General features: G+C 47.3%; 10 protein-coding genes across 10 annotated transcripts; 5 read left to right on the top strand and 5 right to left on the bottom strand.

Moving 5' to 3' along the window:
• Positions 1-986: 986 nt before the first annotated feature.
• RhiXN_12028 (STE3-type pheromone receptor) lies at positions 987-2,406 on the bottom strand (the record flags this gene model as incomplete). The annotated part of the gene is made up of 6 exons (XM_043331843.1): positions 987-1,185; positions 1,250-1,685; positions 1,735-1,816; positions 1,868-1,923; positions 1,976-2,155; positions 2,208-2,406. 6 exons carry the CDS (start codon positions 2,404-2,406, stop codon positions 987-989), a joined length of 1,152 nt encoding a protein of 383 aa, XP_043186604.1.
• A 1,019-nt stretch (positions 2,407-3,425) lies between these two features.
• RhiXN_12027 (ubiquitin-conjugating enzyme) lies at positions 3,426-4,537 on the top strand (the record flags this gene model as incomplete). The annotated part of the gene is made up of 9 exons (XM_043331842.1): positions 3,426-3,528; positions 3,680-3,728; positions 3,783-3,800; positions 3,859-3,898; positions 3,955-4,012; positions 4,071-4,105; positions 4,166-4,243; positions 4,316-4,387; positions 4,454-4,537. The coding sequence occupies 9 exons, from the start codon at positions 3,426-3,428 to the stop codon at positions 4,535-4,537; spliced, it is 537 nt and encodes a 178-aa protein (XP_043186603.1).
• A 166-nt stretch (positions 4,538-4,703) lies between these two features.
• RhiXN_12026 (oxysterol binding protein) lies at positions 4,704-8,592 on the bottom strand (the record flags this gene model as incomplete). The annotated part of the gene is made up of 14 exons (XM_043331841.1): positions 4,704-5,398; positions 5,458-5,718; positions 5,782-5,817; positions 5,873-5,921; positions 6,053-6,422; positions 6,473-6,729; positions 7,072-7,118; positions 7,173-7,821; positions 7,879-7,963; positions 8,025-8,104; positions 8,160-8,251; positions 8,302-8,384; positions 8,442-8,459; positions 8,537-8,592. The coding sequence occupies 14 exons, from the start codon at positions 8,590-8,592 to the stop codon at positions 4,704-4,706; spliced, it is 2,778 nt and encodes a 925-aa protein (XP_043186602.1).
• Positions 8,593-8,841: 249 nt separating this feature from the next.
• RhiXN_12025 (oxysterol binding protein) lies at positions 8,842-9,184 on the bottom strand (the record flags this gene model as incomplete). Its single annotated transcript, XM_043331840.1, has 3 exons — positions 8,842-8,930; positions 8,983-9,095; positions 9,144-9,184. 3 exons carry the CDS (start codon positions 9,182-9,184, stop codon positions 8,842-8,844), a joined length of 243 nt encoding a protein of 80 aa, XP_043186601.1.
• Positions 9,185-10,262: 1,078 nt separating this feature from the next.
• Positions 10,263-11,257, top strand: RhiXN_12024 (superoxide dismutase, Fe-Mn family; the record flags this gene model as incomplete). The annotated part of the gene is made up of 6 exons (XM_043331839.1): positions 10,263-10,430; positions 10,484-10,825; positions 10,883-10,946; positions 11,000-11,037; positions 11,093-11,128; positions 11,183-11,257. 6 exons carry the CDS (start codon positions 10,263-10,265, stop codon positions 11,255-11,257), a joined length of 723 nt encoding a protein of 240 aa, XP_043186600.1.
• A 4,414-nt stretch (positions 11,258-15,671) lies between these two features.
• RhiXN_12023 (Transposase family Tnp2 protein) lies at positions 15,672-16,834 on the bottom strand (the record flags this gene model as incomplete). Its single annotated transcript, XM_043331838.1, has 4 exons — positions 15,672-16,308; positions 16,401-16,629; positions 16,686-16,754; positions 16,819-16,834. 4 exons carry the CDS (start codon positions 16,832-16,834, stop codon positions 15,672-15,674), a joined length of 951 nt encoding a protein of 316 aa, XP_043186599.1.
• A 734-nt stretch (positions 16,835-17,568) lies between these two features.
• RhiXN_12022 (uncharacterized protein) lies at positions 17,569-20,441 on the top strand (the record flags this gene model as incomplete). Its single annotated transcript, XM_043331837.1, has 13 exons — positions 17,569-17,623; positions 17,673-17,693; positions 17,746-17,878; positions 17,935-17,982; positions 18,056-18,647; positions 18,698-18,811; positions 18,864-18,984; positions 19,044-19,641; positions 19,822-19,897; positions 19,948-20,019; positions 20,067-20,162; positions 20,211-20,309; positions 20,361-20,441. 13 exons carry the CDS (start codon positions 17,569-17,571, stop codon positions 20,439-20,441), a joined length of 2,106 nt encoding a protein of 701 aa, XP_043186598.1.
• Positions 20,442-22,422: 1,981 nt separating this feature from the next.
• RhiXN_12021 (interferon-induced 6-16 family protein) lies at positions 22,423-24,871 on the top strand (the record flags this gene model as incomplete). Its single annotated transcript, XM_043331836.1, has 4 exons — positions 22,423-22,459; positions 22,508-22,654; positions 22,770-23,181; positions 24,421-24,871. 4 exons carry the CDS (start codon positions 22,423-22,425, stop codon positions 24,869-24,871), a joined length of 1,047 nt encoding a protein of 348 aa, XP_043186597.1.
• A 542-nt stretch (positions 24,872-25,413) lies between these two features.
• On the top strand, positions 25,414-25,999 carry RhiXN_12020 (uncharacterized protein; the record flags this gene model as incomplete). Its single annotated transcript, XM_043331835.1, has 2 exons — positions 25,414-25,549; positions 25,605-25,999. 2 exons carry the CDS (start codon positions 25,414-25,416, stop codon positions 25,997-25,999), a joined length of 531 nt encoding a protein of 176 aa, XP_043186596.1.
• A 444-nt stretch (positions 26,000-26,443) lies between these two features.
• RhiXN_12019 (malate dehydrogenase) lies at positions 26,444-27,770 on the bottom strand (the record flags this gene model as incomplete). Its single annotated transcript, XM_043331834.1, has 7 exons — positions 26,444-26,476; positions 26,525-26,626; positions 26,691-27,129; positions 27,186-27,255; positions 27,309-27,387; positions 27,438-27,461; positions 27,513-27,770. The coding sequence occupies 7 exons, from the start codon at positions 27,768-27,770 to the stop codon at positions 26,444-26,446; spliced, it is 1,005 nt and encodes a 334-aa protein (XP_043186595.1).
• Positions 27,771-27,957: the final 187 nt, after the last annotated feature.

The following is a 27,957-nucleotide window of genomic DNA, read 5'->3' as shown; positions in this document are numbered from 1 at the left end:
CTAACACCAAAAACGATATTGGCATTCCTTCCGGATCCCTCGATCAAAGGTCAAAACAGAACATGCATATATACAAAGTCATATGTTTATTTTTCAACAGCGAGTTACGATCTGTTAGTAAACTCATTGGCATGCAACATGCCCACCATAAGGCAGGGAGGTCACACGAAACTACCAGCCCCTATGTTATTCAGACGAATCTACCCAATGTCAACGTAAATACAAGAGCCAGGTACTGTAAATGTGCACTCATAGCAATGATTTACAAAATCACTATGAATATATGCTGGACAGGATATATATACTACGGTGGGAATCCACACAACAAGATAATCTCGTACCAGTATTCATCTACAAAAACTTCGTTCAACTTGATCCCTCTGATTATCTCATAACATATCAGAAATCATGCTGCCAATTAGCAAAAATTGTGATTTGATGCGCATATATTACACCCTCGTGGGAGATATTCTTCCTTAACATTCACCTGCTTCGCATAACGAAATATATTTCAACTTTGGATTACGAAGTTACCCAACATCAAGTTCTTAGGATTCGTGTATTAACTTACCAGAGAAACCTTATATACTAGAGGAAGACATCAGAATATGCACTAGTGGCGTGGTCAATTGATCCGGAAGAGTACTGTACCGGGGACCTTCATGGTGTGATAAGTTGGTATCTTGGCGGTTCGATCACGGCTAGAATCGACCTCAGTTCGGGCTCAAGCATATAATTTAACAAATGAATAAGCATTGTAATTTTCTGGTCTCTAGTGTGCGCACGGCCTACAACACCAATACATACGGGCCGTACAAACACTAAGACTGAGTTGATAACTATGTCAAACAGTGTTCTGATAAAGAAAGTAATAATAATGAGGTTACAAGAAAACGACTGGTGCATGTGCAGAAACAATATACAACGAGTGAACAAAGAAAGCTACCTACAGACCCGAAAAGAAGAAAACGAAGAGGATCGAAGATTTATGAGCGAGACTCAACGTCTAAGGTGTCTTTGTCGTTGTTGGCAGATGGAGAGGGAGCTCGTGAACTGGTATGCAGGGAAGATGGAGGAGCATCGTCCCATTTCTCCGATGTCCGGGATACCGTGGTCTCGGTCTGCAGCTTGATAACGGCAGGGGTGCTCATGGTAGAGCTAATAGTATTAATACCGCCACGCGCCCTGAAAAAGAAGGGACCCGGAATCAATTTGACATGCATGTCAGAATTATGATCTAGACACTTACGAAACAGGCAGGACGGGCTGCGCCTTGGGCTTGATACGGAAAATACGGGTCTTGACCCAGTTGAAGTATTTGACATATTCCGCTTTGGCTTCTTGCCCGAATCCAAAGAACGCGAAGAAAATGACCGAAGTGATGGGGATGATGTACCACGTAAGAAGGTATCGGTCCCAGAAGTATTGAGGGGCGAGGATTTTGGCGTATTGGTCGACGCGCATCCAATCAGCATGAACAAAGTCCCAGGAGACCCACGGTCGAATACCGTTGTCTTCGACAGTCACAACCAGGATAAAGAGAGTCATTGCTGTCGCGAACAACATCTCAGTGATGGAAAGCGCAATCAAGCGGAGGTAGCGTCCAGTCGTAAGGCCCGATTGGTTGGACTGTAAGACGGCCTGGAATTGGGCCCGGCGATGAACAAACCAACGCAGAGCAATACCTAGCGCTGGTGTTAGAATGTGCTGGAACCGCATGTTGACTGTGCATACCGGCATAAATCAGCGTTCCGAGAGCAAGAATGAGCGGCGGCAAATAAACGATAAAGAGAGCCGCGACTGATACATAGGTGGTCTATCGCGATGAATTAGTGCTTGGACCGTCGAGCGGGAGCATTTCACGTACGGGATTGCATCCAAAATCTTCAAGAATATCAAATCGATGGCCTTGAACCACATAATCTGCTCCCGAACAGATTAGCATCAACAGACGATGTCAGTAAGAGCAACGTACGAAGAGCCATCGCAACAGCAGGGAGCACCGCACACATGCCAATCTCAAATATCATTCGTCGACGCTTGTCTGAGGCGTTAGCGATCGTATGACGAGGTGATGCGACCTGCGCGAGATATCGGCAAATGCATAGTGTTGAAGCTGGGAGCGCAACATTGGCACCAATGACCAGTTTCGCAGCTGAAACCAAGTCAGGATAGGCTAAACAACACTACCTGAATGATCTACTCACTGATATCGCACCAAACTGGAACTTTGTTTATTATATTGCCTCCCCATACGATCGCATTCACGCCTCGAGTAAAGTTGATGGCGGTCAGCCAGAAGATGATTGAGAGCGTCGCGGTGTTGCGCGCTCGCCAGTGCCATGGCAGAGGAATGAGCACCAGCACGGTGCAGATAAATGAGACGATAGGCAACTCTGTGCGCATGGCGAGCGGAAGGGTGGACGCTCAGAGAGGGGGGATTCGGTATGAGGGGGTGAAGCGTCGTCCGAGGAGAACATATTGATATACTAGGTCGGCCCGAATGTACGACAGGTAGGTTAAGGACAAAGGGGCAAAGATGTGCAGGGACTGATCCAGACTATTCCTATTTGGAAATGTACTTCCGGCTCCCATTCACACCCTCGAAGTCTATCTATGGTGGCTTATTTGGACATATGAACAAAGCCACACCCAAATGTGGCTGGCTCATCTCAAGAAAGCACACCAGTCATGCATGTACGACAGAAGCCCAAGTAGTGATAAATCCAACTGCACCCTTGTAGATTTCGCTCCTTGCAGTCGTCGTCAACGCACGTAGTAGAGTTTGAGTATAAAGATGAGGCCCATGTGCACCTCTTCAACAAGATAGTTTCCAGCTCTACTCTCCTCAAGAACTTCAGTGTATCATCTACCTTTTCTCCACTCAACCACTTTGTCTTCTACATTACTCTACACTCCTTCACATACTCGATATGGATTTTGTATTCAACATCACTCTTTTCCTAACCTCATCGCTCTCTGGCGGTGCCGAGGACCCGATCGAGCGAGAGGGTGATCCTAAGGGAACCGGCAACTCCAAGCATGGATACTGTGTAATCGCATAGTTTGTACACTGTAGATCAGTGCACACGTAAGTCTTAGGTGCCTTGGGCAGCGCATATATTTGCTAACATACGACCTCAAGTTCTTTGTTCTGTCTTAGAGACATTTTGTTCATACACCGTTTTGCTTATTTGTAGTTATATATCCGCTTGTAACGTTGGGCTTAGAGGGCGATGTAATATATGAATATTCGTTTTTGTTGAATGTTACTGCAAGTACGCCTGAATCTAGTGTCTCTATGACAAATTATACCAAATAAGGACCCACCCAGTTTAAATAAACCACGTGATGCGGACGCCCCAAGCCCGGATCCTTACGACATACGCGCAGCGCTCGCCAACAGCGAACAGTAGCACGATATCATGAGCACACCTACACCATCATACACACCCTCTGGGTCTAAGCCTGGTACTCCAAGTGGTGGTCCTGGAGGTCCTCAATTGCTTTTGAAGCGACAGTTGCAGGGTAGGTGTGCTCTCAGTGGCTCTCGTTGCGCATGTAGCTGATTCGATTATCGCTTCGTCAGAACTCACAAAACGTCCTGTTGAAGGCTTTTCTGCAGGAAAGCATACCTAAAAGATAGCCCAAGAACGTGATCTAACCCTTGGAGATGTAGGTCTTGTCGATGATAGTAACATTATGGAATGGGAAATAATGATTATTGGGTGAGTTCAGGCATCTTTTCGTCACGAATGGGATCCACTCATCGGTACTCTTAGACCTCCTGATACCTTGTAGTGAGTTCTATAGTGCGCGCCTATCGTCGGAGCCAAGTTTGGTTAACCGCAAACGCAGCGAAGGTGGAATCTTCAAGGCCAGGCTGACCTTCCCCGAGGTATAATACCCATTTGTTGTCCTGATTAATGGTAAACCAAGCGATCTGTTCTGTAGAATTTTCCACTCTACCCACCAGAAATGCGTTTTATAACCAAGATGTGGCACCCAAATAGTACGTACGACTCGGTATTCACTATGTACATGCTCACCTAATATGTGGATACACCAAGTCTACCCCGATGGGAAAGTCTGCATCTCAATTCTGGTAATGACCAAATACGAGGCTAATTAACTGCGTTAGAGCTGACCTGATTTTCAAATGTAGCATGCTCCTGGAGAAGACCAGTATGGGTTCGAGCAAGCTGGCGAGCGATGGATGCCAGTTCACTCTGTCGAGTCGATCGTGAGTGTCTGCTTGTCGATACGATTACAGAGACTGTGGGACCGATGTTAAATGCGCATTAATTCTTAATAGCTTGTTAGTGTCATCTCATTGTTGAGCTCGGACACCCCAAACACGGATAGCCCCGCGAACGTAGACGCTGCCGTAAGCACATTCTGATACAAGCCCATTTATTGCTCATCCCATCTCATCGCGAATTCGAACAATCAGGTTCAAGTTCGTAACGATATCACCGGATATCGCAAGGAAGTCCGAAAGCTTGTTCGACGAGCTGCTGAAGAGGCATATGATTAAGCAGCTTGTTATCTGCATTTTTATCTTTTCTTGTCAACTGGAACTTAGGATTGAATCCTATTTCTTTAGCCTCGTAGTTATAATTAGGTCTCGCTTGCAAATATAAGTCCCATTTATGCTGATCGAAATGTACAAAAAAGTCTCAAGTCCTTCTCGCGAAAGTACATCAGAATCCTCCGTTCATGTTGCCCATGTTGCCCATATTTCCGTTGAACCTGGGCGGGAGCTGGGGGTTGCCCATCATATTGTTCATAAACATTTGCTGCTGCATCATACCGTCGGAATTCCCGCCCTGGAATGGCCCGCGCTGACTGCCATCCCACCCAGGTCCTCCACCCATTTGATCAAATGGCATGTTTCCGCCCATGCCACCATCAAATCCACCGGGCGTAAAATTCTGGTTGAACATCATCCCATGTCCAGGCATTCCGACCGGCATGCCCCCACCCATTCCGAACATATTATTGCCCATCATCCCTGGGTTTGGAATCATCCCGTTTTGAGGGCCGACGCCCATCATGTTCGGCATACCTCCAAACATGTTCATACCCGGACCTCCGCCCATCCCCATCCCCATTCCCATCCCCATTCCCATGTTCATATTCATATTCATGTTCACCGGCATCCCCATCCCCATCGGTCCGGGGCCCATCTGACCCATTCCTCCATCCGGCCGACCGGGCATTGAGGGAGGCCTCTGAAATCCAATATGCAACGGTTTTCCGAGCATATTTGGCATAGGCGTTTGAGGGTGTGGTGACGGGCCGGCGGAAAATGGTGGCTTTGCGTTTGACATGGGCATGTTATTCATGTTATTTGGAGGGCCTCGTTGGGGTGACTTGGGTCTCAGAATTTCGATTTCTAGAATTCGTAAGTTTAGCTTAATTTGTTTATGCCGAAACTCCAGTTGGTAGACGCACCTTGTGAGTTTGGCACAATATATTTCCCATTTTCGCGATGGACAGATGTCTCCCATGTAGCTTTGTCCCACTGAACAGGCGCAGGCTCGTTGTTGTCATCGGTGCCTTCTTGTTCCTTTGGCGGTGTGCCTGCGTTCGCGGCTAGAACTGTTACCCAGCCGCGCCGAAGTGAGGTCAGCTTTCCAAAGATCTCGAGCCGACGAGTGCCCAAACAAAAGTTCTCGATCAGCGAGTACATTTCTGGGGGCTTTCGGGTCGGGTCTGGCATTGCAACGTCCTGTTAGCACCCAGGTGCATCAGGCAAGTATCAAAGAAACCATTTACCCGTTGGATCACCGTCCCATACAATCACATCGGTGTCTGTTCAAATTGATGAGTGTGCAAAGACGGGGCCTTAAAACCTAATCAAACACACCAATATTGCAGTGCACAAACCAGCTGTCCGTCGACCTGCGGACCGTGCCCTTTATTCCCATTAGCAGTGTTGCTTTGTCCGAGTGAGCAACGAGGTGGTCGGCGCGTCTCCCTGGAAATAGGAAAGAAATAATCAATCTCAACTCAACACTCCAATTGACGGAGTAAGGAAAGTGCTTACACCAGGCCCGCGAACATCGCTCTTGTTCGTCTTGACCCATACAACGTCCTCGCATCTTCTAAATCCCCAGCGCGCCAAGACCTCGCGGCCGCGTTCGAGCCCGTCCCCGGCCCCACTTCCAACCCACATGAAAACAAAACTAGGTTCGGCGGCTAGCGCAGGGATAGGCATGGCTTGCACGTCATTCCACGTAAAATCCTTGCTAGAGTCGGTCGTTTCGCTTACTGGTGGGTCGAGTAAAATCACGTCAAATTTGCATTGCGATTCGACAAGCGTGGTCAAGTCTGAAGATGATAGATGCATGGGAGAGTGGGCAGCATTTGCCACAGCGGCACGTTTGAGCTCGAGTAAACGTCTTTGCTTTGGGTACCTATCGTTACATTATTGTCAGATGTAGCGAAAACATACTCTGACACTCACTCTTCGAATCTCTGTTCCAGCTTGGCACCCAACACCCAATTTTGTGGCCACTCACCACCGTCTACGTAGCGTTGTGAATAATCGTTCCGGATGGTCTCCTCCTCGGGCACATAGTTGGCATATTTTTCTTTCCTAGCTCGTTTGGAAGGCGGAAGTAAGTTACCGCTTTCTGAAGATGGATCTTGTTTTCGGGAACTGGTGTCGCTTTCCCAGTCCTCGGGAACGCCTATCTGTTGAGGCTCATTATTATCGACTTTCTGAGATAGTGGTACCATTCAATATGTTCGTATAACAATAATATACTATGAGCACTCACCATACGTTTGAGCTGCTGTGTTCAAAACCTTTGTAGGAGGGATCTTATAGAACCTTGATGTATTCAAAGCAGAGGGGCCAAGTTATGTTTACATTTATTTGTATGTGTGCCTCTCAAATGGAATCTCTGATCGAAGCAGGGTTGAGCACGCCAAATATACGGATAGTAGTATTACTATATCATTATTATGACTTATGGACAAACATCTAATTCACGCTACAGATCATAATCGAGTAAAATCCCAGGATTACAGCGCAGGACCATTGTGCTGGTAAACATATACATCTTCTGTTGGTGGGTTGGCATTAAACGCTTTACCGAGCTTCTCGTCTGATAACGAGTGTTAACCATTGTGACAAAAGGCCACAAGTATTCCAGACTTACAATCTTCATCATTCTCGACATGTACAAAATGCTTGAGTTGCCACGGTGTACCAGCTGCAGCTTCATCTTTTCGCCTCTGACGTTGCTCATTTTCGATGCGAGACTTATCCTCGCTCGCAGCTGCAAAATCTCCTTCCCGAATACCTTTAGCAACAGCTTTCCATAGCTTTCGTGTTTCCCACTCGTTCATCTCCTCGAGAGGCCCGACGCTAACTTCTTCTTTAGGTCCAGAGACGTCAGTGAATGCGATATTCTTGTTCGATTTGGCGTGCGACTGGGAATCCCATTGTCCTTCGTATGTTTCAATAGTACTGCTATCGGGTGCTGCCAAGGTTGCCTTGAAGCTATGTGCCTTCCCGGAGAAGTAGCCTTTTCCTTCATACTTGATGGTAGAGACATAGCCGGTGCTGGACGCGATGTAGGACGTATCGGTCAACTCAATATACGGGCTACCGTACCAAATTCCGTCGATCCGAAGCTTGGGTAGGGTAATGAGATATTTCTCAATGGATCCAGAGGGCAGTTTGAGTGTAAGAACCGCGTGGCCAACTTGCCGCACGATGATGGCTCCGGAACTAAACGTAGTCTTCTGGGCATTATGACCTTGCAATGCGAGGCCCTTTGCCTCATTCGCAAGGTAGTATGCGGTCTGCGAACGGTTTGGATGGTAAATGGTGGCATACTAGGTGAAAGGAGTGATACGTACGATGGGAGGGTGGTGAGAAACCTGTTCTACGACAATAGTTTGCTTTCCGCGACCATTTTTATCGGGCCAATGGCCGTAGAACAACCTAATACGGTCAAATGAGTGACAATGATTTAAATAAAGGTGTTTCTATATAGCCAACTTACTCGCCGAGAACGGGATTCAGTGGCTTTTTCTCTGAACCCATTGTCTCATTTCGCGACGTGTATTGGCTTTTCAGGGTTGACTAGGGATGATAGTGGTAAGTCATGGTTAAAATAGGGGGCAAATAAATTACATACGATGAACCATTTCAGGACGGCCTTAGCCCTATCGAGTTCCGTTTTGCCATCTGCAATAGCAGAGAAAAGCTCTGGTCGCTCACTCCAGTAAGCTAGTAATGTTGTTAGTACTATGAAAGGCTAACGATGCAATATCTCATACCAGGAAATTCGGTGAGTGATACAGGGGAAAGGATAAAGGGGGGAGCCGTCAGCGACGACAGGTCGCCTGTGAACGAAGCAAGACTGTAATTGCACAATTCATAAGCAGTTTCTATGTTCCTCAAAAGAATATACACTCACGATTTGACGAAGGACGTCCTGTACGCGGCGCAGGTGCAAATATGGTCAGTGTACTGGACGATACCCTGTGACGCGTATCGGGCGACAATGCTTACCAAGTTCCCTTCTGGGCTTGTGGAACAGCGGCTCCGGCATCGGCTGGGGCAGACATAACTTCGTGATGATTTCAGTTGCGGGTGGTGGTGGTTGTTGCTGGTGGGAGCTAGGGCACTTTATGACCTCATTAAACCAGATTGGTTTTTGAACTGGGGCTGTGTCCCTCCTGTATTCATCGGGTCGTCCTCCGCACTTAGGTAAGCGACATGGCTTTCACCCGCGCATGTGCACACAATGCGGGGCCCATGGTGACTCAGTTTTACATACAAAAAACTCAGTCATCTAACTAGCTATATCATCGCCTTCATATATACAAATCGTCATCCGGATCATCATCGTCAAAATCGTCGGCTTGGTCAGGAATGTAAATAATTTCACTGTCACCCGTTGGAGCTGTTCTCCCAGAGATAAGATTATACAGTTTAATGCGAAGACTCACACGCACCTTTTCCTTCATTAGTATATGGAAGTGGTACGCTTGCCCTTGCCTGTTGCTGAGCGTCCGATAGCTGAAGATTAAATGATAAATTGTCGATGGCGGGGGCTATGCCCACCATCCTAATGACTTTGAGCTCATCTCGTGATAGCCTGTGCATTCAAACTTACTTGATCGCGTGGATCATACGCGCGCAAGCCGTGTATATCATTCCATCCGGACCATGCAATCCGGTCGCGCTCGTGGTCAAACCGCCAAGGTCGTAGTATAATACGTACTCCCTTCTGACCCCCTGCCCTTGATCTGGTCCTAACCTCGACTACTCCAGAGTTTGAATCTCTGTTAGCCAACAAATCGTGACTGTCTGATGGTCCAGCTGACCCCTGAGTTCCAACTCCCATGACTAACTGCTCCCCAGTGTTACGGCCAGCAACAGGGGTAAATACAGACCAGAATCGAGATGTAGCAGGTTCAGGAACGGTGTTGACAGGAGGGAGTGCCAAATGATACTGGTGAACGAGATGAGAAAGAAGCGCAGGCGAATGTAACACCAAGTGTATGAGAGTGTGGATTGGCGAGGTTTGGGGTCTGGGAACTCGTACTTGGAAGGCCGTAGATACCAGCGATGGAAGCAGGGAGATCTAGATGAGACAGGCAGTATGAGTCTCGAGGAACTAGAGTGCTGTGTGATAGTTCCAAATAGCTTGGCCAAAGTTTGAAAGTGTTTGCATGCGAACCCGTGTCAATTAGGATTGTATCTGCCGAATCAATTATCAATGCTACCGGGCCTTTGGGTACTGGGTTATAATTTGAGTGTATAATCCAAATTATTCAAAAGGCAGGCGTACTCGATGACAGTCTGGCTGTGACCACGGATGATAAATCAGGGATCGATTTATCACTATATCCTAGGATGATGGCACTATAGTCGAGCACATGAAGCAGAGGTGACCCGATGTTCGTTATATAATGCCCAGGGGATAGAAGGAAGGATACGAATATTATCTGCACTTGACTGACACCACGCTTGAGTCAATCATAGCTTGGGACAAAATGTAATTCTTACTTGCCTTGTTATCAAATCCTTGACAGTTTGTTCAAGTATTGGAGAAAATGGCGACGAGATGTCATATTGAATCAGCAAGAGACTTGGGGATGTACCAAGTGGATCGAGCAAAGACTCTGTTCGGGGTTTGATTGGTGCAGTCATCCCAAGAATCTAATCTAATTTCTTCATCCGTCTGGCCAAACATCAACAAATCGGAAGCCGACCCACGGGCGATCACCTAATGAGCGTGCGTGACCAACGTCATCGTTGTCTAATCGCTCGCAACCACCACCATTCCGCCATGTTTGCTCTTACTCGCACCGCTACCCGTATCCCGGCGCGTCGGGCATTTGCTGCCTCTGCAACAGCTTCAATCCATTCTCTTCCTGACTTGCCGTATCCCTACAATGTGAGTATGCAAGGCGTGCCGCCCGGTTATGCGAGTCACATTCGCGCATGTAGGCACTCGAACCCCATATCTCCGAGGAGATCATGACCCTTCACCATAAGAAGCACCACCAGACCTATGTCAACGGACTGAACGCCGCCGAAGAATCTCACGCTAAAGCACCATCGGTCAAGGAGCGCATTGCACTCCAGGCCGCTCTCAAGTTTAACGGCGGTGGGCACATTAACCACTCACTATTTTGGAAGAATTTGGCGCCCAATGGGAGCCCTGAGACTAAGCTGGAGGATGGGGAATTCAAGAAGGCGATTGAGAAAGATTTCGGTAGCGTAGATGCGCTCATTAAGAAGTTTAACGAGCAGACAGCCGCAATCCAAGGAAGTGGGTGGGGATGGCTGGTGAGTATCACTATTCACTAATTCAAATCAACATATTTCTAACGTGCTCTATGCAAGGGATACAACAAATTTACTAAGAAACTGGAAATCGTAACCACTTCCAACCAGGATCCGTTGCTCTGTGAGTCCTAGATAACTCCACATAGATCTTAACTTACTTGGTTTACTTGTCAGCTCATGTTCCGATTATTGGTGTCGACATATGGGAGCATGTAAGTTGCCCCAGAATAACGCTGCTCAAGTTGGTCCCTAACGTAGATTTTATAGGCCTTTTACCTGCAGTACAAGAATGTGAAACCTGACGTAAGCTATGCCATCATTTCCCCTGGCCAAATGATATCTAAAATCCCATTGCAGTACCTCAAGGCCATCTGGAATGTCATCAACTTCAAGGAGGCCGCCAAAAGGTTCCAGGAGGCACGAACTTCCTAACCAAACTAATGTGCATATAGTTGTAAATTAGTAAAATCAAACCCGAATGAATGTACTTTTGCTACCAGGTGACTTCTGATCTGTTCCTCGAGGATGTGATCACAAATAACCTTCAATTTTCACACGTTCATCTTTCCCGAAGGGGGATGCATTGATTCGCTTAATATTCCAACCCTAATGTCTGTAGATCATAACGCCGACCGACACGCCGATCGCCACCCGGAAGTCCGAGATCCTATGGTATAAGGTAAGTTTACCAGAGCAGTGATTTCCCTTAACGAATACATCCATAGACACAAATACTACCAACGCCAATATTAAAATTCGCCCTTTTGGGGAAGGGGTTCTTAGACTGATCAGAGGTCCCCATCCTTGATCCTTCACCGGGATAGTTCGGGAAAGTACGCCCTCGGTGCCAGAACATTTAATAACGTCACCAAAGCTAATCACTGGCTTGTTGATGGTCTCATTAACTTGACAGTTGGGTGCGGAACTCTTGGCGTCTGTCAATCAACCGTAAACCCCTTGTGACAACTAGACTCGACTAACTAAGCCCAAAACTTTAGCTGGTTCATATATTCTAGGCGAATAAATCCATTGTCATTGCAGTTTTCCAAAAGAAGCCACATAACTCATTCATTTCTTAGCGCCGCCGGTGGGCATTGAAAAGTTGGTCTGGAGCACAAGGGTGACTAAACCGCTAGACTGGGATCTACCTGGCAAGGTCCCCATGGTCCCCAGAAATGGGAGAACATTCAAAGTATTTCAAACTACTTCCTGGGCCTTAGTGTGTTGTCGGTCCTAAGTGTTCACACCGATTAGAGCATTTGCACACCTTAGAATCTCCTCATCAGTAAGAACGGTCTAATTTATCCGATACTGAGAATTGAACTAAATTGGATGGAAATACGAGTTTGAGAATTCGCAAGACTGTTCGATACACTGCAGGCGATGCTCAGACAGGAGGCGCACGCGGCCAATTCATTTAAATTCGCAGTTTCAGGGAATACCCGGAAGGTCGGCCAACGTGCTACCTAAATGAGCAAACAAAACCTACACAGAATGGACTCGCATTTATTTCAAATTAATCCATTCACCTGTTCACTCGGGGCATACAGTATCAACCTCATAGCAGTTCAACATGGGATGATCATCCATCAATGTTAATATATGGTAAGGTTCGTCAACCAGTGCATATGGGAAAAATAATATCTGAGTGTGCATACCAAATCCTTTGTAGTTATGGTGTTGCCAGTGAATTGTATGACGTATGCACACGGGTCCAGGGACCTGGGCAGTATTCAACAAAGCAAACTCATTGTGACAACTAGTACTAGATCTGGTTACAGGTTACGCTGGCTATAAAGAATACGAAAGAGTTAAAATAGAGAACGGGAAGGAGCGTGTTCCGCAGGGTAATATTATTAAGAACTCTGAGGGAAGGAGCGATTAACATATGCATGGCATCGTTCATCCTCCGGCATACTCACATGGATATATCCTTTTAATCATTGTGAAATTTACTTTATGCCACTACACAGTACGAATAATTGTTGTTACGACTAAAACCATCGGTTCCACTATCCTTTCCGTTAAGGCTCACGACTGCTCCAGCAGGGGGGATGAAAGGAACGAGATTGGGAATGAAAAATCCATTCAGGTAGAAGGGCGGATAGTAAATATAGATAGACGAATGAAAGTATCTATAGGGGCAGATAATAATAGCAAAGTTGAAATAAGGCAAGAAGGCACCGTTCGATGTTATGTTATCCGACCAGCATGGTATAATTAGTCCGTGTGATTTATACCAATCACCTTGAGGATGTATGACGTTAAATGGGAGGATGTCCTCCAGTTAACGCATTTTCTTCTCAATGCCCCGTTTCAATCTGTATAACCAGTCGTTATGAATGCAACGGCGATAAAAGCGATGCTAATGTTCCAGCTTCTTATTGTGTCGGGGGTAGCGCGAACCAGGTCATTTTGGGGGACATGGGCAGGTAACGGACGTGGATCTAGTCGAGGTGTGCTATCATAATTCCCGCCCATATAAAAATACGTAGATACACTGCCTAGCTGCTGAGGTGGCCCGGGATTTTGGTCGTGGGTTACGAATCAGATTTATGTGCGCGTTTGCATCTCTAGAAAATACGACGTCTGGAGTCCCAGATGCTGCTCTAATAACTAACGCCATTTTTGACAGTAAAACCGAAAGGTCCAGAATCGAATTCTCTACGATTGAGCAGTGCACGATCAACTGAGGCACCAATTCGTGAAGTGAATGCATATACTTAGATGTATTCAAATTACCAGTAGTGTATTCTTCCAGAAGTGCACAGCATGCTTGAAGCATTTTTGTAACCCCAAGTACACCATCAAGCACAGAAAGTACGTACACCACGTATCTATGTTACCCTGAGATATCGGCCACTCGCGATTGCATGTTTATGTGTTCCAAACGCGGCCGCCTGTATTATCTGATACTGAAGACCTTGTTGCTGAGGTTTACCCAGGCTATCTATAGATGCTTAACCTATGCGTCGGTCGCTATCATCCATACTGTGTATTGTGTACGCAGTACATGTGGGGGAGGTCGTAGCCACCGTAGACTGCGGCTCCGTCCGGATCGAAGGCTTAGGGTGGCAGAGAACCGCGCAGTATCGGTAGGTCACAGGCATGGATGTATGGTAAGATGAACAAATAAACAGATAGAGAAAATTAAATATGCGAAGGGGCTTTAGGGATGTGTGTGAGTTCTGAAAACGCCAGGGCAGGTTGGGTTCTCGCGGTCAGTGCGCCATAAGGTCTCATATGACCGCGACCCTCCTCCTCGGTCAAATACCGCACTGATGACTCCACGCGCTGTGGCTCACATGTCCACGAAAGAGCCAGTATTATCTTGTCCCAAGCCGGATGCTTTTGTATATATAGTCACTTAGTTCGATAGTAGCGAATCCCGTTTTCTTGATAGGCATTGCGTCATGGACATGCGTAGCGTAACAAACTGGTTATCGAAAGCCTCGTATAGAGTACATGTGAAAGGCAATAATTCTATACAAAAAAACTGGTTACCGAACTTATTTACTGCTGCGGCTTTGACGAACTAGAAATTTCAAGTGAGTGACTCACGTAATCATCCAATGGCCATCGTAAGTTTTCTCCGAAACGACAGAGGCCTCCGCTATGCTTGAGTTGACAGAGACTATTCAGCATACATCACGTCTGCACCCACTGCCTATATGATCCGCAACCTATGATGAGCACATGTATATAGGAGATAGGGATCACAGCTGTAGCTGCAGTTGCCGCAATATTCTGGTTTGGAGCCCCTGAGACAACTTTATTTCTTCATACGCTTAATCAATGCGGAACATATCGAAGTGAGGGTGTATCCGTTCGAAGCAGAATGTCTCGTGGTTGTAGCTATGAGTGCTATTATGGGGGTTTGTGGGCTGCTGGCATGATCCCGGCGCTAGTACTTGTGTATCTGGCGCCACAAACTTTCCTTCTTGTTAGCGAGCGGTTCACAACCGATTCATACTAAATAGAATAAAATGATATCCAAGGTGGTTCGGTGCACAGGTATTGATGTGCCATTCGGAGAAGTTCTTTTATCCCAAGTCAACTGAAGGCTGGAGGCGCGTCAGTCATGCATCAGCACACATTCGCGTGGCGACGGCCCTTTTGATTGCCGTTATTTGTAACCGCGTGGTGGCTAACTTACAAACTATGAGATATAACCACTACGAGAGCCGTGTCATAGGTCCATCATTCGTCGCACCAACTGTTTCGGTGCCTATGAGAACTAAGTCGGAATGCGAAATCAGTATTGCTCGCGACCAGAATCAGAGATACCAGAGTGTGTATTAGTCCACAGAGAAAAGAGAGCGGGCCATGGTTGAGTAAGAACAAGTGCATAAACTCATGGGGATAAGAGGCCGGTCGGCTTAGAGAGGGTATGCGATCAAGAATAGACGGTCCGCATATACCGTACTTTTTGCGTAAATCATCGGCAAGACCCACGCGTGCGGTCTCATAATCCTTCTAGTTTGTGCAGCTGTCTTTTTGTCGGTTCGAAGGGGGAGGCTATGAGCATCGTACGATTGAACGGAAGTAGAGTCCGCGCGAAGCGGCTCGGCCAGAGGTATATAGTACGTTTTTCCTCCCCTGGTGGTAACAGCCAACAATAAGACACTCACGACAAGGCACTTGAGCGTTTGGACCCTTGAAATTCATCAAGTATTTAATTGCCTGCATATTGCCAGAGATGATTGTCGGATGAACGCGCAATGTTATAGTTTCGCCGTTCATTGTGTTGTAGACCTCGATACCCTTGGCAAGCTCGATAAATTCGTTCACAAGAGGGACGAGGAACGAGTCAAAATCCTTGGGCTTGTTTGGCCCAGGATAACTCCTAACGGAATAAGATTCCGCATCTGAGCTCGTTCCTCCGGCGGCAGGTTAAGGTTCTGGGCCATGATCGGCCAGCACGTGTTAGTCTCGGTAGAACCTGGTCGAAGATCTGGACGCCGTCAGTCATGATTGCAAGTGCAATGTCGTGTTTGCCGGGGAAGTGAGGCACTCCAGTGTCGTCGCCGTCAATGACAATATTCGTGTGCAATAGTTTATCGTACCGAGATGAATTAAAGAAATCATTCATTTCACCTGGCTGTCGAACAAAATTAAATCGATAAAGCATTTTCCGAATGAAGTCGGGGTTGTTGAAATATGCGCGGAGCGTGGGGTGGCAGGAGGTACTGAAAGGTCTTTCGAGGTCGACCCTTGTAGTCGTAACGGGGTTCGTTGCATTTCGAACAGACATCCTCTTCGGCGTACTGTCCAGTGAATGCATGACATACTTGAGACAGCAGTCGACGTTCTCTGGTTCAACGCCGGAGAGAGCGGCGATACGTGTCCTCAAGCGTTGGGTACTCATGAGTTGAAGCTTATGTCGGTAAGAATATCGAATTCGTTCATAGTCGTTCTGTGTAACACTTCCAAACTGTCGGATCGCTAGCATGATGATGCTATCAACCTCCTCATCGTCAGTACTTAGCAAAATCGTGAGTAACAATGGATAAATTCATTTGTATAAAAGTGCTTACGCATCTCTGAGTCTTCATATATGTTATCCTCCGCGTACCATCGTTCGTATTCCCGATAGTCCTCGGCGTCAACGTTCTGGAATCCATCATCGTCGGGCTCTGAGAGACCGCTCTCATGTTCGGGTGGAGGCGACGGTGGAGAAGGGAGGGGTGTGGCGACCCGGTACCAGCTGCCGCGCGAGTAGTCCGAACGGTCATCATCGTCCAATGTATCGCCTTCGGGGTCGTATGTATTATAGCCAATTGTGTCGTTGATCTGTGGATATTCTATAGTAATTTTATTAGCACATATTCAGATTTTGATAGCAACTATGGGGACATACCTTCCATGCGAAACTCCTGACCCGCTAGTTGATGAGCAATATCGTTATCATTACTTTTAGTCTGAGAATCTGAGGTACATGTAAGCAGTTCTTTAGTAGAAATATATTAATAATAGCTTCAAATGATGCTCACCGGGCGCGCCTGTCATGTTCGCGTCCTCATTTCCTTGTTCTCCGTCTGCGAGTCCCCCGGCGGTGAATCGTCATTTATGTTGATATCATTGTTTCTTTCCAAGTCTTTGTCCTAAAAACTATCAGTACTTAATTCTCAGAGCACAATGTTAAATGTTTGTACATCCGAATCCAAGTTGGGCCGCCAGTCCTTCATATGTTTATTTCGAGTGTTAGAATTAATAAACATTTGCAGTGAGCACAATAGACTAGGACGCCGCTGCCAGGAAAGCGCCGAGCAATAGCAGACATGAGGGATGAGGCCTAGGCGCGAGCGGAGAGAGGTTTGGTCAAATTTGATCGAGGGACTTAGTTAATTTCGATCGAGACCCACAAGGACACGGTCGCGTAGTCACGTGGCTGCCGATCATCCATCCGCCGATCACCCATCCGCCGATCACCCATCCGCCGATCGCCCATCCGCCGGTTCGTCCCCGCCAGCGCCCGTCCCCGCCCGTCCCCGCCACCTTGCTCCCGACCACCACTGCTGTCTCCCGCCTCGTCCTGCTGTTCTGCTTGCCTTCCAGAAGGCACTGTTCCTGCGGCAATAAAAATATCCTAAATTTTCATTTCGCCTCACTTAGCTTGCCTCCGCACGTTCCGACTTGAACGGCTTCATACGACAATTTTTGAGGTAAGTCAAGATTATATTCTAATTTACTAATTGAAGCTAAACAAGAGATTTGTACAGATATTTATGGAGCTCTCTAACATGGATCCTGGGCTCCTAGCCGAGTTCAAGCAGTTCCTAGCGTTCAGAGCAATCCGTGAGTTCTCTTTCCATGTTTAACTCCTATAAATTCAATCTCCCCCCAGAACGCGACGACACAGTAAAAGGTACATTGGATTTGTTTAAGTACGTATAGTCTGTCGGACTAACATTGGGTAGGCCACGAGCTCAATGAATCTCGGGGTTCGACACTTGGCCAATTGTCCAGCCCTGTGGATTCAGCCGAGGATCGAACCCTCACACCTCTGCCGCCTTCGCCGGACAGAGAGACTAGTAGTAGCAAACCCAACAAGTGAGTTATACGCGCATTTATTTGTATCTTAGCCTGCTGACACACGTCCGCTCCAGTAACGGCTTCCCCAAGAAGCGTTTAGAGCTCGAAAACACATACACCCGGTAAGTTTGATCGCATACATTCAGTAAACAAGGGCTAATTATGTTATACTAATTAATTTACTGGGATCGATAGGTCCAGTCCTAATTCCGAGAAACAGCCCGAATCCGTACTTGAGCGTAGTACAACCCCCCGCGCTTTTGCTCGGCGCGACAAGCAGGCGAGACAGAACCGCCTGTTATCCCCCACTCCACCTCCTATTCCCACCCCTTCTCCTGATGCGACACCAGCTCCCTCCAACTCCCGCAAACGTGGTCGCTCCCCATCCCCTGTATCAGGACCATCCAAGCGTCGCCAAACCAACAACGACCACAGCAACGCACCGCCCCACCCATACGACACTTGCGAAACGTCTTACGAAAATCGACCGGGGAAGCGTGGGGGTCGTGTATACGAGACCGTCAACGGCACACAGCAAATCAAGCGAACTTTGATGGAACGACTCATCCATCGACACAAGAAGTATGAACACGTGCTCAAACATGGGCACCTGTTTGGGGATAAGCACGGGTTCTATTTTAACCCTTATAGTTTCAGCGCCGTGAACGAGGCAAACTGCCATCGGATCGAAAAACCCAAAGGCTATCAGCCCGGCCGTGGAAACCACGATCCCATCCATGTCGCTATTGGATTACGGGACGACTATGATTTCTCATCAGACATTCGGGTAAGTAATCATGTTTCTATATCACTCGCATTTATTCACATTCCACAGAGCTCGTCCGCAAGGCTGCAATTAAGTTCCGCCCAAGGAACTTGACGCTTAAGCCGGGTCAGAAGCTCACGCTCAAGCACTATGGCCCGTCGACGAAGAAGAAAATTAATGATTATGTGAGTATTTATTTATCTCATTTAGTGCAAGTGGCTAACAGTACTTGGTTAGATGTACAAACGATTTCCTTTCTTGTACCACACGCGCAATGAGTCGGGCGAGGATAGCTGGGCAATCGATGCGATGCTGAGCTCGTATTTTGCCTCGAACAGTGCTTACACAAAGGCCGGCAGTACGTTTTTGACTAAACATTCAATATAAATATTCATTTTTAGCTAATTTAACTCCTAGAAAACAAGAAAGCGAAACTATATCTCAAGCGCAATGAGTCTGGGGGACAAGACGACCAGGACGGGAGAGACGAGGAGGACAATGGGGATCGAGATGATTACCAGGACGTTGAGGACGAGAACGACCCTGATACTAACAAGGCTGCCTACCAGGACGACTACATCCTCAACGCTCGTCGTCTCAAGACCACCCAGACGGCACTTCCTTTGAATTTCCTGCCCAAAAAACGAGCCGACCACGACCTCGAGAACAAACGGCCCAAGGCACGTGCAGACAGACGCTACGATAAGGACGAGGATGACGAGGACAACGAGGACGACGAGGACGACGAGGACGAGGAACCGGACTTGCCGCCCGAGCCAACCCCCGCTCAGCGCCGACGTGCCGATAAGGTTGTTGCACAAGAAACCGCCCGCAACAAGACTTTCAGCAACTCTAAGGGCAAGGCGGGAGCAAAGCCGACAGCTGCGTCAAAGCCTGGTAAAAGGGAAAGGAGCTGGGGGCTTTACCGGAAGCTTCCAAGTCAAGCGGCCGTCGTCACAAGGAAGCGAAGGGTAATAGTGACGAGGATGAGAGTCAGGATGAGGACGACGAACAGGTAAGTTATCTAAATTATTTTATTCATTTTATTTCTTGACTTTTACATATCTGTTAGCCCACTCAAACTGTCACAAAGAGAGTGACCAAGCGTCCCGTTATTGAAAGCTCCCCCGAGCCCGAACCTGTCGAGGTATGTCAGTATGCTCAAAGCTCCTGCAGGCTAACAAGTTTGCCTTAGACTACAAATAAAAGTCTACTGTGCTGCAGGTGAACGCGAGAGAACACAAGGTCAACAGGAAGGGAAGCGTAAACAGGTGAGTACAGTCCTAGACGTGTATTTATTATTGTCTACTTACACCAATAGCTTTCACCGACGGTGGATACCGACGAGGATGCCGAGAAAGAGGAGCTTGAGCCCCCACGTCGGAGGCGCCCGGTACGTGAGTGTTGGTCGTGCTGTGCCGCAACTAAATTATCTGTTAGCCCGTGAAGGTGCGTCAGACGCAGCAAGACGATCACGAAGATGAAGAGCTCCCGCCCCTGCCTCCTCGCATTACTCACAACTCGAGCTCAGCAAAGGTTCGTCAAATTGACATTTTTGCACGCAATACTAATACTCACTTATAGCATACCCGCTTGATGGATGAGCCTCAAGTCGGCCCGTCAAAATCAGCCATAGAAGCCGTTCACACGACCCAGATCGACTCAGAACAGCTTGTTAACACGGTCGGTGGATTTTTTTGTTACATTGACTGTCTAACAATACATCGAACTTAGGGCAAGGCAAAAGCGGTTGGAGTTATCAAGATTAAACGGCCACCGCAACACTCCTCTCGCGAACTTCGTCCTCGTACTTAGGCTTACCTCCTTCCCCATTTCCCATGTCTTATACCCCTCGTTTATATCATTTCTTTATATGTTATCTGTATGCTGCTTCTCGGCTACTGGCACAACCTGGCTTGCACGCGTGGGATTATGGTTTATGTGATTTGGTACGAATTTTATACCTGCATTTGCAGGTATCGTTTAGTTGTAGTAGTAAAATCGTGTAAAAATAGCTGTCAAATCAACCAAGATTAATACATGTATTGGCATCTAAAACAAGTACAGAAACATCTAAGTTTTAGTGTACAGAAGGAAGGATACATGCGGGTAAGTTTACATGACCTAACCACCAATATGTTGTCACATGCGAAGTGCATGTAACAACAAGTATATTTACATGTAACTTAAATGTTTCTTGCGCGTAAACGAGTTCTATTGAAAGTAACTAAATTTAGTTGTATGACTTTTCACTGTGGTGCACGATCAACTGAGGCACCAATTCGTGAAGTGAATGCATATACTTAGATGTATTCAAATTACCAGTAGTGTATTCTTCCAGAAGTGCACAGCATGCTTGAAGCATATTATTGTAACCCCAAGTACACCATCAAGCACAGAAAGTACGTACACCACGTATCTATGTTACCCTGAGATATCGGCCACTCGCGATTGCATGTTTATGTGTTCCAAACGCGGCCGCCTGTATTATCTGATACTGAAGACCTTGTTGCTGAGGTTTACCCAGGCTATCATACTAGATGCTTAACCTATGCGTCGGTCGCTATCATCCATACTGTGTGTATTGTGTACGCAGTAAATGTGGGGGAGGTCGTAGCCACCGTAGACTGCGGCTCCGTCCGGATCGAAGGCTTAGGGTGGCAGAGAACCGCGCAGTATCGGTAGGTCACAGGCATGGATGTATGGTAAGATGAACAAATAAACAGATAGAGAAAATTAAATATGCGAAGGGGCTTTAGGGATGGTGTGTGAGTTCTGAAAACGCCAGGGCAGGTTGGGTTCTCGCGGTCAGTGCGCCATAAGGTCTCATATGACCGCGACCCTCCTCCCTCGGTCAAATACCGCACTGATGACTCCACGCGCTGTGGCTCACATGTCCACGAAAGAGCCAGTATTATCCTGTCCCAAGCCGGATGCTTTTGTATATATAGTCACTTAGTTCGATAGTAGCGAATCCCGTTTCTTGATAGGCATTGCGTCATGGACATGCGTAGCGTAACAAACTGGTTATCGAAAGCCTCGTATAGAGTACATGTGAAAGGCAAATAATTCTATACAAAAAAACTGGTTACCGAACTTATTTACTGCTGCGGCTTTGACGAACTAGAAATTTCAAGTGAGTGACTCACGTAATACATCCAATGGCCATCGTAAGTTTTCTCCGAAACGACAGAGGCCTCCGCTATGCTTGAGTTGACAGAGACTATTCAGCGTACATCACGTCTGCACCCACTGCCTATATGATCCGCAACCTATGATGAGCACATGTATATAGGAGATAGGGATCACAGCTGTAGCTGCAGTTGCCGCAATATTCTGGTTTGGAGCCCCCTGAGACAACTTTATTTCTTCATACGCTTAATCAATGCGGAACATATCGAAGTGAGGGTGTATCCGTTCGAAGCAGAATGTCTCGTGGTTGTAGCTATGAGTGCTATTATGGGGGTTTGTGGGCTGCTGGCATGATCCCGGCGCTAGTACTTGTGTATCTGGCGCCACAAACTTTCCTTCTTGTTAGCGAGCGGTTCACAACCGATTCATACTAAATAGAATAAAATGATATCCAAGGTGGTTCGGTGCACAGGTATTGATGTGCCATTCGGAGAAGTTCTTTTATCCCCAAGTCAACTGAAGGCTGGAGGCGCGTCAGTCATGCATCAGCACACATTCGCGTGGCGACGGCCCTTTTGATTGCCGTTATTTGTAACCGCGTGGTGGCTAACTTACAAACTATGAGATATAACCACTACGAGAGCCGTGTCATAGGTCCATCATCATGAATAATTTTTGGAATCAGGTAGCAAATAATCCCAGTAGGTTATGTCACTTATCCTACTGACTAGGACTAAATATCTGCCAAGATGTGCGAGCAGCCCGCGAGGCGATAGAGAACATGCCGCCCCCTGTCAAAAAAGTTGCCAAAGTAGGGGCGATAGGAGTAGGGACTGGTGTAGCTGTATTTGCAGTTCCCCCTTTGCTGGGATTCACCGCTTCTGGCGTTGCAGCGGGTGAGCTGACGCGCTTTATTTCTTGTCCCTGTTTTGCAGTTGCCAAGTTCTGGCTTGCAAGTATATTGCCGGGCTATTTGGTGAACGTGATAACTCTTGCTGACCCATTTGGTAGGATCTGTGGCTGCAGCCATTCAATCTGCGGTGTACGGAGCTGCTGTGCCGGCTGGTAGCCTGTTTTCAATTATGCAATCGGTTGGCGCAACGGCAACGATCGTCCCGGCGCTAGTGGCTGGTGCTAGTGCTACAGGCATTGCCGGTGCTGTAGAAGCGGGACAGGGCCAAGGACAGGGCCCCGATGACAACGGAGAACAACGAGAGGACGGAGATAAAGAAGCTCAAGAGGATAAAGAAAATGAAGACCTGGAGAAGCAGAGTGAAGGGGAAAATCAAAATCCTGTCAATGAAGGGAGGTCACAGCGTGCAAGTCTCAGAGAGAGGTTACACAAACTTGTCCAAGATCGATCGCCATACGATCAAGGTATCCTTCAAGTCTCCAGCCCTGATGAAGACCAAGGGTCGATAAGGTATTCGATAAATGCGAGTCATGGTGGAGAAGTTTATCGCCCGAGAAACAATCAGAGTTAGGAGTATGTCAGTTGTCCAATTGCTCTTTTTTTTGAAACCGCATGTGCGAATAGCACCATTTGTTCACTCCCGTTATAAATAGGTTCTCTGGAATCATTATGCGTATTGTTGCCACCAAATATTTGTTCCCAGCGAGCAAGGTACAAAACGGATTTTCAATCCAAGCTGGCAGCTCGCTGTAGTTAGCTATTGATGAGGAGGCAGATAAACCGCATGAGTTCAGCCCGAAATTTACATTCGAAACTCCAAGTTTACCTATTGACCGGTGTAGGGCCCATTTAGAGAGTCTTTCGCGCAAATGTAAAGGGCGACTGACATGCTTTCTTTGGTCCGGCCCGGAACATCTGAGCATGGAATATTCATCGGCCAGACGAAAACGGGGCGTAGAGCTATATACGTTATTTCAACTCACTGATAATCTCAAAAATGTAAAGACGATATACTTAAGCTTCCATCAGAATGCTGAACTCTTCCAACACATGTATGTATCAGCGATTCGTTCCAATGAAGCCCCACAACGTTGTTACCCCGTACTCTGGCCAGCCGCATGCCCATCGGTATAAGGGAACTAGAATACCGCCGTCATGTAATTTCTACGTGTCTTATTGCTAGAATATTCTGGGTGGCAAACCCCTATGCTTGACCCGCTTTGCTACCTTGGCTATATTTAAGTGATGACAAAGTCTTGTGAGTAGCTATCAACAGCAACCATCGCATCATTCGTTGATTTAGCTCATGGGCTGGGGTAGTAAAAGTCAGTGAGACCTATATGCTATTATGCGAAGTTTTGTATGGGTATACTGATAGCTGTGCATGTTATGTGAGTCTAGTTATAAAAGGAATCGGAGCAGGAGCAGCGGTTGGGGTAGGAGTTTTTGTAGCCCCTCCCTTATTAGGATTTACTACAGCCGGTGTTGCAGCAGGTATGTACCTGACCTTTATTTCCACAGACTCTCGGTATTATGAACAGATCCGAGTGTAATCTTGATACCACTTTAACCGATACATCTCTTGATACATATTGAATATAATATTGATAAAAACAATCTAACCAATTATTTATTCAGGATCGGTGGCAGCGCTCGTCCAAAGCGTAGTATATGGAGGCGCTGTTCAAGCAGGTAGCGCTTTTGCTATCATGCAATCCATCGGGGCAACAGGAACGATGGTTCCTGCAGTTGTGGCCGCCGCCGCGCAGGAATCGCCACTGCAGCTGCAAGTGAAGACAAGGGTGACGACAAAGACTCCGGAAACGGCAGGAATAGTGGGGGGCGCTCCTCAAACAACGGCGACGAGGGAGGGAGAACTGGGGACGGGAGCAGTGGAGGTAGAGGTCGCGAACAACATCAAGGCCGGAGCCGCGATAGGAATGGTAGAGGCCGGAACCGTGGCAGCCAAAACAACAATGAGCGCAGGAGTGACGATGAGAGCAAGGAAGACGATGATAGTGACGATGATTCGCAGGAGTGGACACTAGAAACATGTGGTCCCCCACCTCCTTATGAGGACGAAATCGTTCGTGCTCAGCATAGACTCAGCACTGAAGATGACTTCTTGGAATCAAGACTTCCTAAAAATAAGACTAAACGAGTAGTCTCAAATACAGAGGTAGAATCGTTCACGGGATAAACCGTGCCCAAATTGAGTCGTTGAACGAGCTGTATTTAACGGGTGTCTAATTTACCAAAAAGAAATTGTTGCGAGCACATGTACACACATTCTGGATGACTGATTCCTTGCTGAGCTTACATATGTGAAATCAGAAACGCTAAAAAAGAGACACGCAAGTGCCTATGTATGAGCATACATGTGTGCATGATGGGGTCACACGATTTATATATGATATATGTGTGGATCGATATCATGAGGCGTTGGCAATGATTCCTATCAACGGCCTATATGCGTCGTAGCTGCTTGATTAAACTCCACTATAGCTCAAACCAACAAGAGCGTAGCCACCTGATTCCACTCGGGCTCCGCAGCGGGACTAATCAAATCAAATTATTGGAGGACCTCGAGGCAATGTGGCTATACACTAGTACGGGTGCACCACCATGGACATCCACCGATGGCTTTACAAATTCAGTAAAATCCTAAGTATATACCTCCAACTTGGTGGAAATGCCTTATTTACCTAGACGATCGTAGAGAAATACGCGCGACACGTAAAGATGAATGATACATTCTATCAGGCTCATAAAGTGGTTCGATCAAGAGCCAACATGATCGCGACCAACAAGGGACTTGGAACAGCTCTTTTGATCACCCCGCCTGTTTTGGTTTTGATAGCAGTGGGAATTGCGGCGCGTAAGCCAATCTGTATGCCTTTATACACGTCTATTTTTTTATATGTGTTTTACAGGTTCGTCGGTGCGCGTTCCTCCTCCGGTGGACCACTCCCCTCCCCACATGTCTGAGCCCATGAGTAACATCACCCCTGTCGAGAAAGCCCTCTCCGGTCTAAAATCGCAGCTCCAGCAATCTCTGGTAGACGTCGAGAAAAAGAAGGACCATGCAGACGTTGTTACTATCGCAATGATAGGTATTGGATTGATAGGTGCTATCTTGACCATCAAAATAATCAGACGAAAAGGGCGTGGAGGAGGAGACAGAGGTGGTGGCAAAGGGAGGAACGCGACGGATTTTAGGTACCCGGATGACACAAATAGCGCACATCCCGGGGTTCGTATTCAAACTGGTCCCATGCAGGATGAGAGCTTGGCTCTGAACGCCGGAAGTGGCGCAGACCCCTTCTAACCCTAGTGAATAAACCATATATATAACTCGATGTATAGAACCAGCAGACAGAGGTTGAAACCGTATTTTTTGATGTTCAACCGGTCCCCGTCAAGTGCACTATATATGCGGATGTGTATTGACATGCACCCGTGCCTATGGCTGGACCCCCTCGTGAGCGGCTGAAGCCCACCAAAGCGCCCACAGATTCGTACAAGTTGACGAGCTACGAAGGCCTGCGAAGCTTCGAGCTGTTCATCCCAAACTCAAGGCAACTCATTTGCAGTCAATGTCGGAGCTCATTGAGCTTGTAGTCAGATAGAACTCTAACTTGAATAACAGACTGACTAAAGCTGCGGGATTGCTTGCGAACATTCTCCGCAATATAGCCGATTGATCTTTATAATTTTGATATTACATTATTTTCCTTCAAACACGCAAATATAGCAAGGCCTAGCAGTGTGTCTACAGCTTAGAATGCTCAACAAAGTTGATACCCTAATATACCGGTCAGCAAAATTTCACCAACGATAACAATCTACCTACCTTGGAAATGTTATCCTTCAGCTCTGGAGTAGCGGTTTTGACCAACGCGGCCTCGTAATCCGAAAGCTGCCCGAGAGGAAGAATCTTCTCCACACCGTTTGGCTTTATCCCCACGTTCGTCAATCAATCAAATCCCCACATGGACACGATTAGGGAAGCTACTCACCCCAAGTTTGACGCGCGTCGAGAAATACTGCAAATCGTCTCCAATCTCAGCCAACAAGGCCTTTCCACCTTCAGGATCGGCACTAATGTGAACGTAACTAGGTACGGTTACATCCTCGCCCTTGAGGCCCTTGAGGACTGCGTTGGTAAATTCAGCAGCGGCATAGGCCATACTAAGAGTGGCGCTTCCTGCTCCATCTTTGGCCTTGACAACTTCGTCCCCACCAAACTGAATTCGTTTGGTGAGAGCCTCGATATCAGATTTCGATTGACTGGATGGAAGGGACGGCCTTGCTTGGGAGAGAAGAGGAATAATGGTCACGCCACTGTGACCTCCGACGACGGGAACGGTGTAGTCGGGTGCAGATGACGCCGACCCAGCGACAGTTGCAATGAATGTAGAAGCCCGAACAACATCGAGTGTGGTTACACCGAATAGTCTGCAAAGTGGATAAATTGGATGGAATTGGAAAGCGATTGCAGTGGGGGTATATACCGTTTAGGATCGAAGACACCATGCTTCTTGAGAACTTCCGCGACAATAGGGACAGTGCTATTTACGGGATCTGAAGATAGATGATCGGCACGATGAAATCACCGAATATATGTGGAAACGCACTGGAGATGACTAGGATAAATGCCTTGGGGGCGTTGGTTGCGATCGCGATGGCTAGATCGCGGATGATGCCAGCGTTGATCTGATAGTAGCAGTGTGAGTATGGGCGCCAGCTATAGTCGTATGACCAACCTTGAAGAGATCGTCACGACTCATCTGAGGTTAACGCGTCAGTGATAGTGCATATACGAAATTATGCATACATACCCCGGGCTTTCGGGGGACACCTGCAGGGATTACGATAACATCTGCGCCTTTGACGGCTTTTGCGAGACCATCGTCAGGTGGAAGGTAACCCTGGACGACAGCAGGAGTGTCGATGTGCGATAGGTCGGCTGCAACACCAGGAGTATTGACGATATCGAAGAGCGAGAGCTCGGTAATGGCAGGGTTAGTCTTGAGGAGAAGAGAGAGAGGCTGGCCAATGCCGCCAGCAGCACCGAGAACAACTGCCTTGAGAGTCATGCTTAGAATTCAGTCGAATCGAATTGGGTGATTGTTAGTTGCAGGCATGGCTGGCTTCTTATAGAAGGATAGGATCTGCATCCGATCGGCGCTTGCAAAGCTCGCTCCCCCGTTTCCTCCCTTGAGTCCTCTGATTCCTCTCTATCTCCAGCACACCCGCCTCTGTCGTCCGACGCTCCCGACCGCC

This window comes from Rhizoctonia solani, chromosome 15 (genome assembly GCF_016906535.1).
Source record: "Rhizoctonia solani chromosome 15, complete sequence".
Lineage (NCBI taxonomy): Eukaryota > Fungi > Basidiomycota > Agaricomycetes > Cantharellales > Ceratobasidiaceae > Rhizoctonia > Rhizoctonia solani.
The sequence above is the reverse complement of the archived record's forward strand: the minus strand, read 5'-3'. Positions and strand labels throughout refer to the sequence as shown.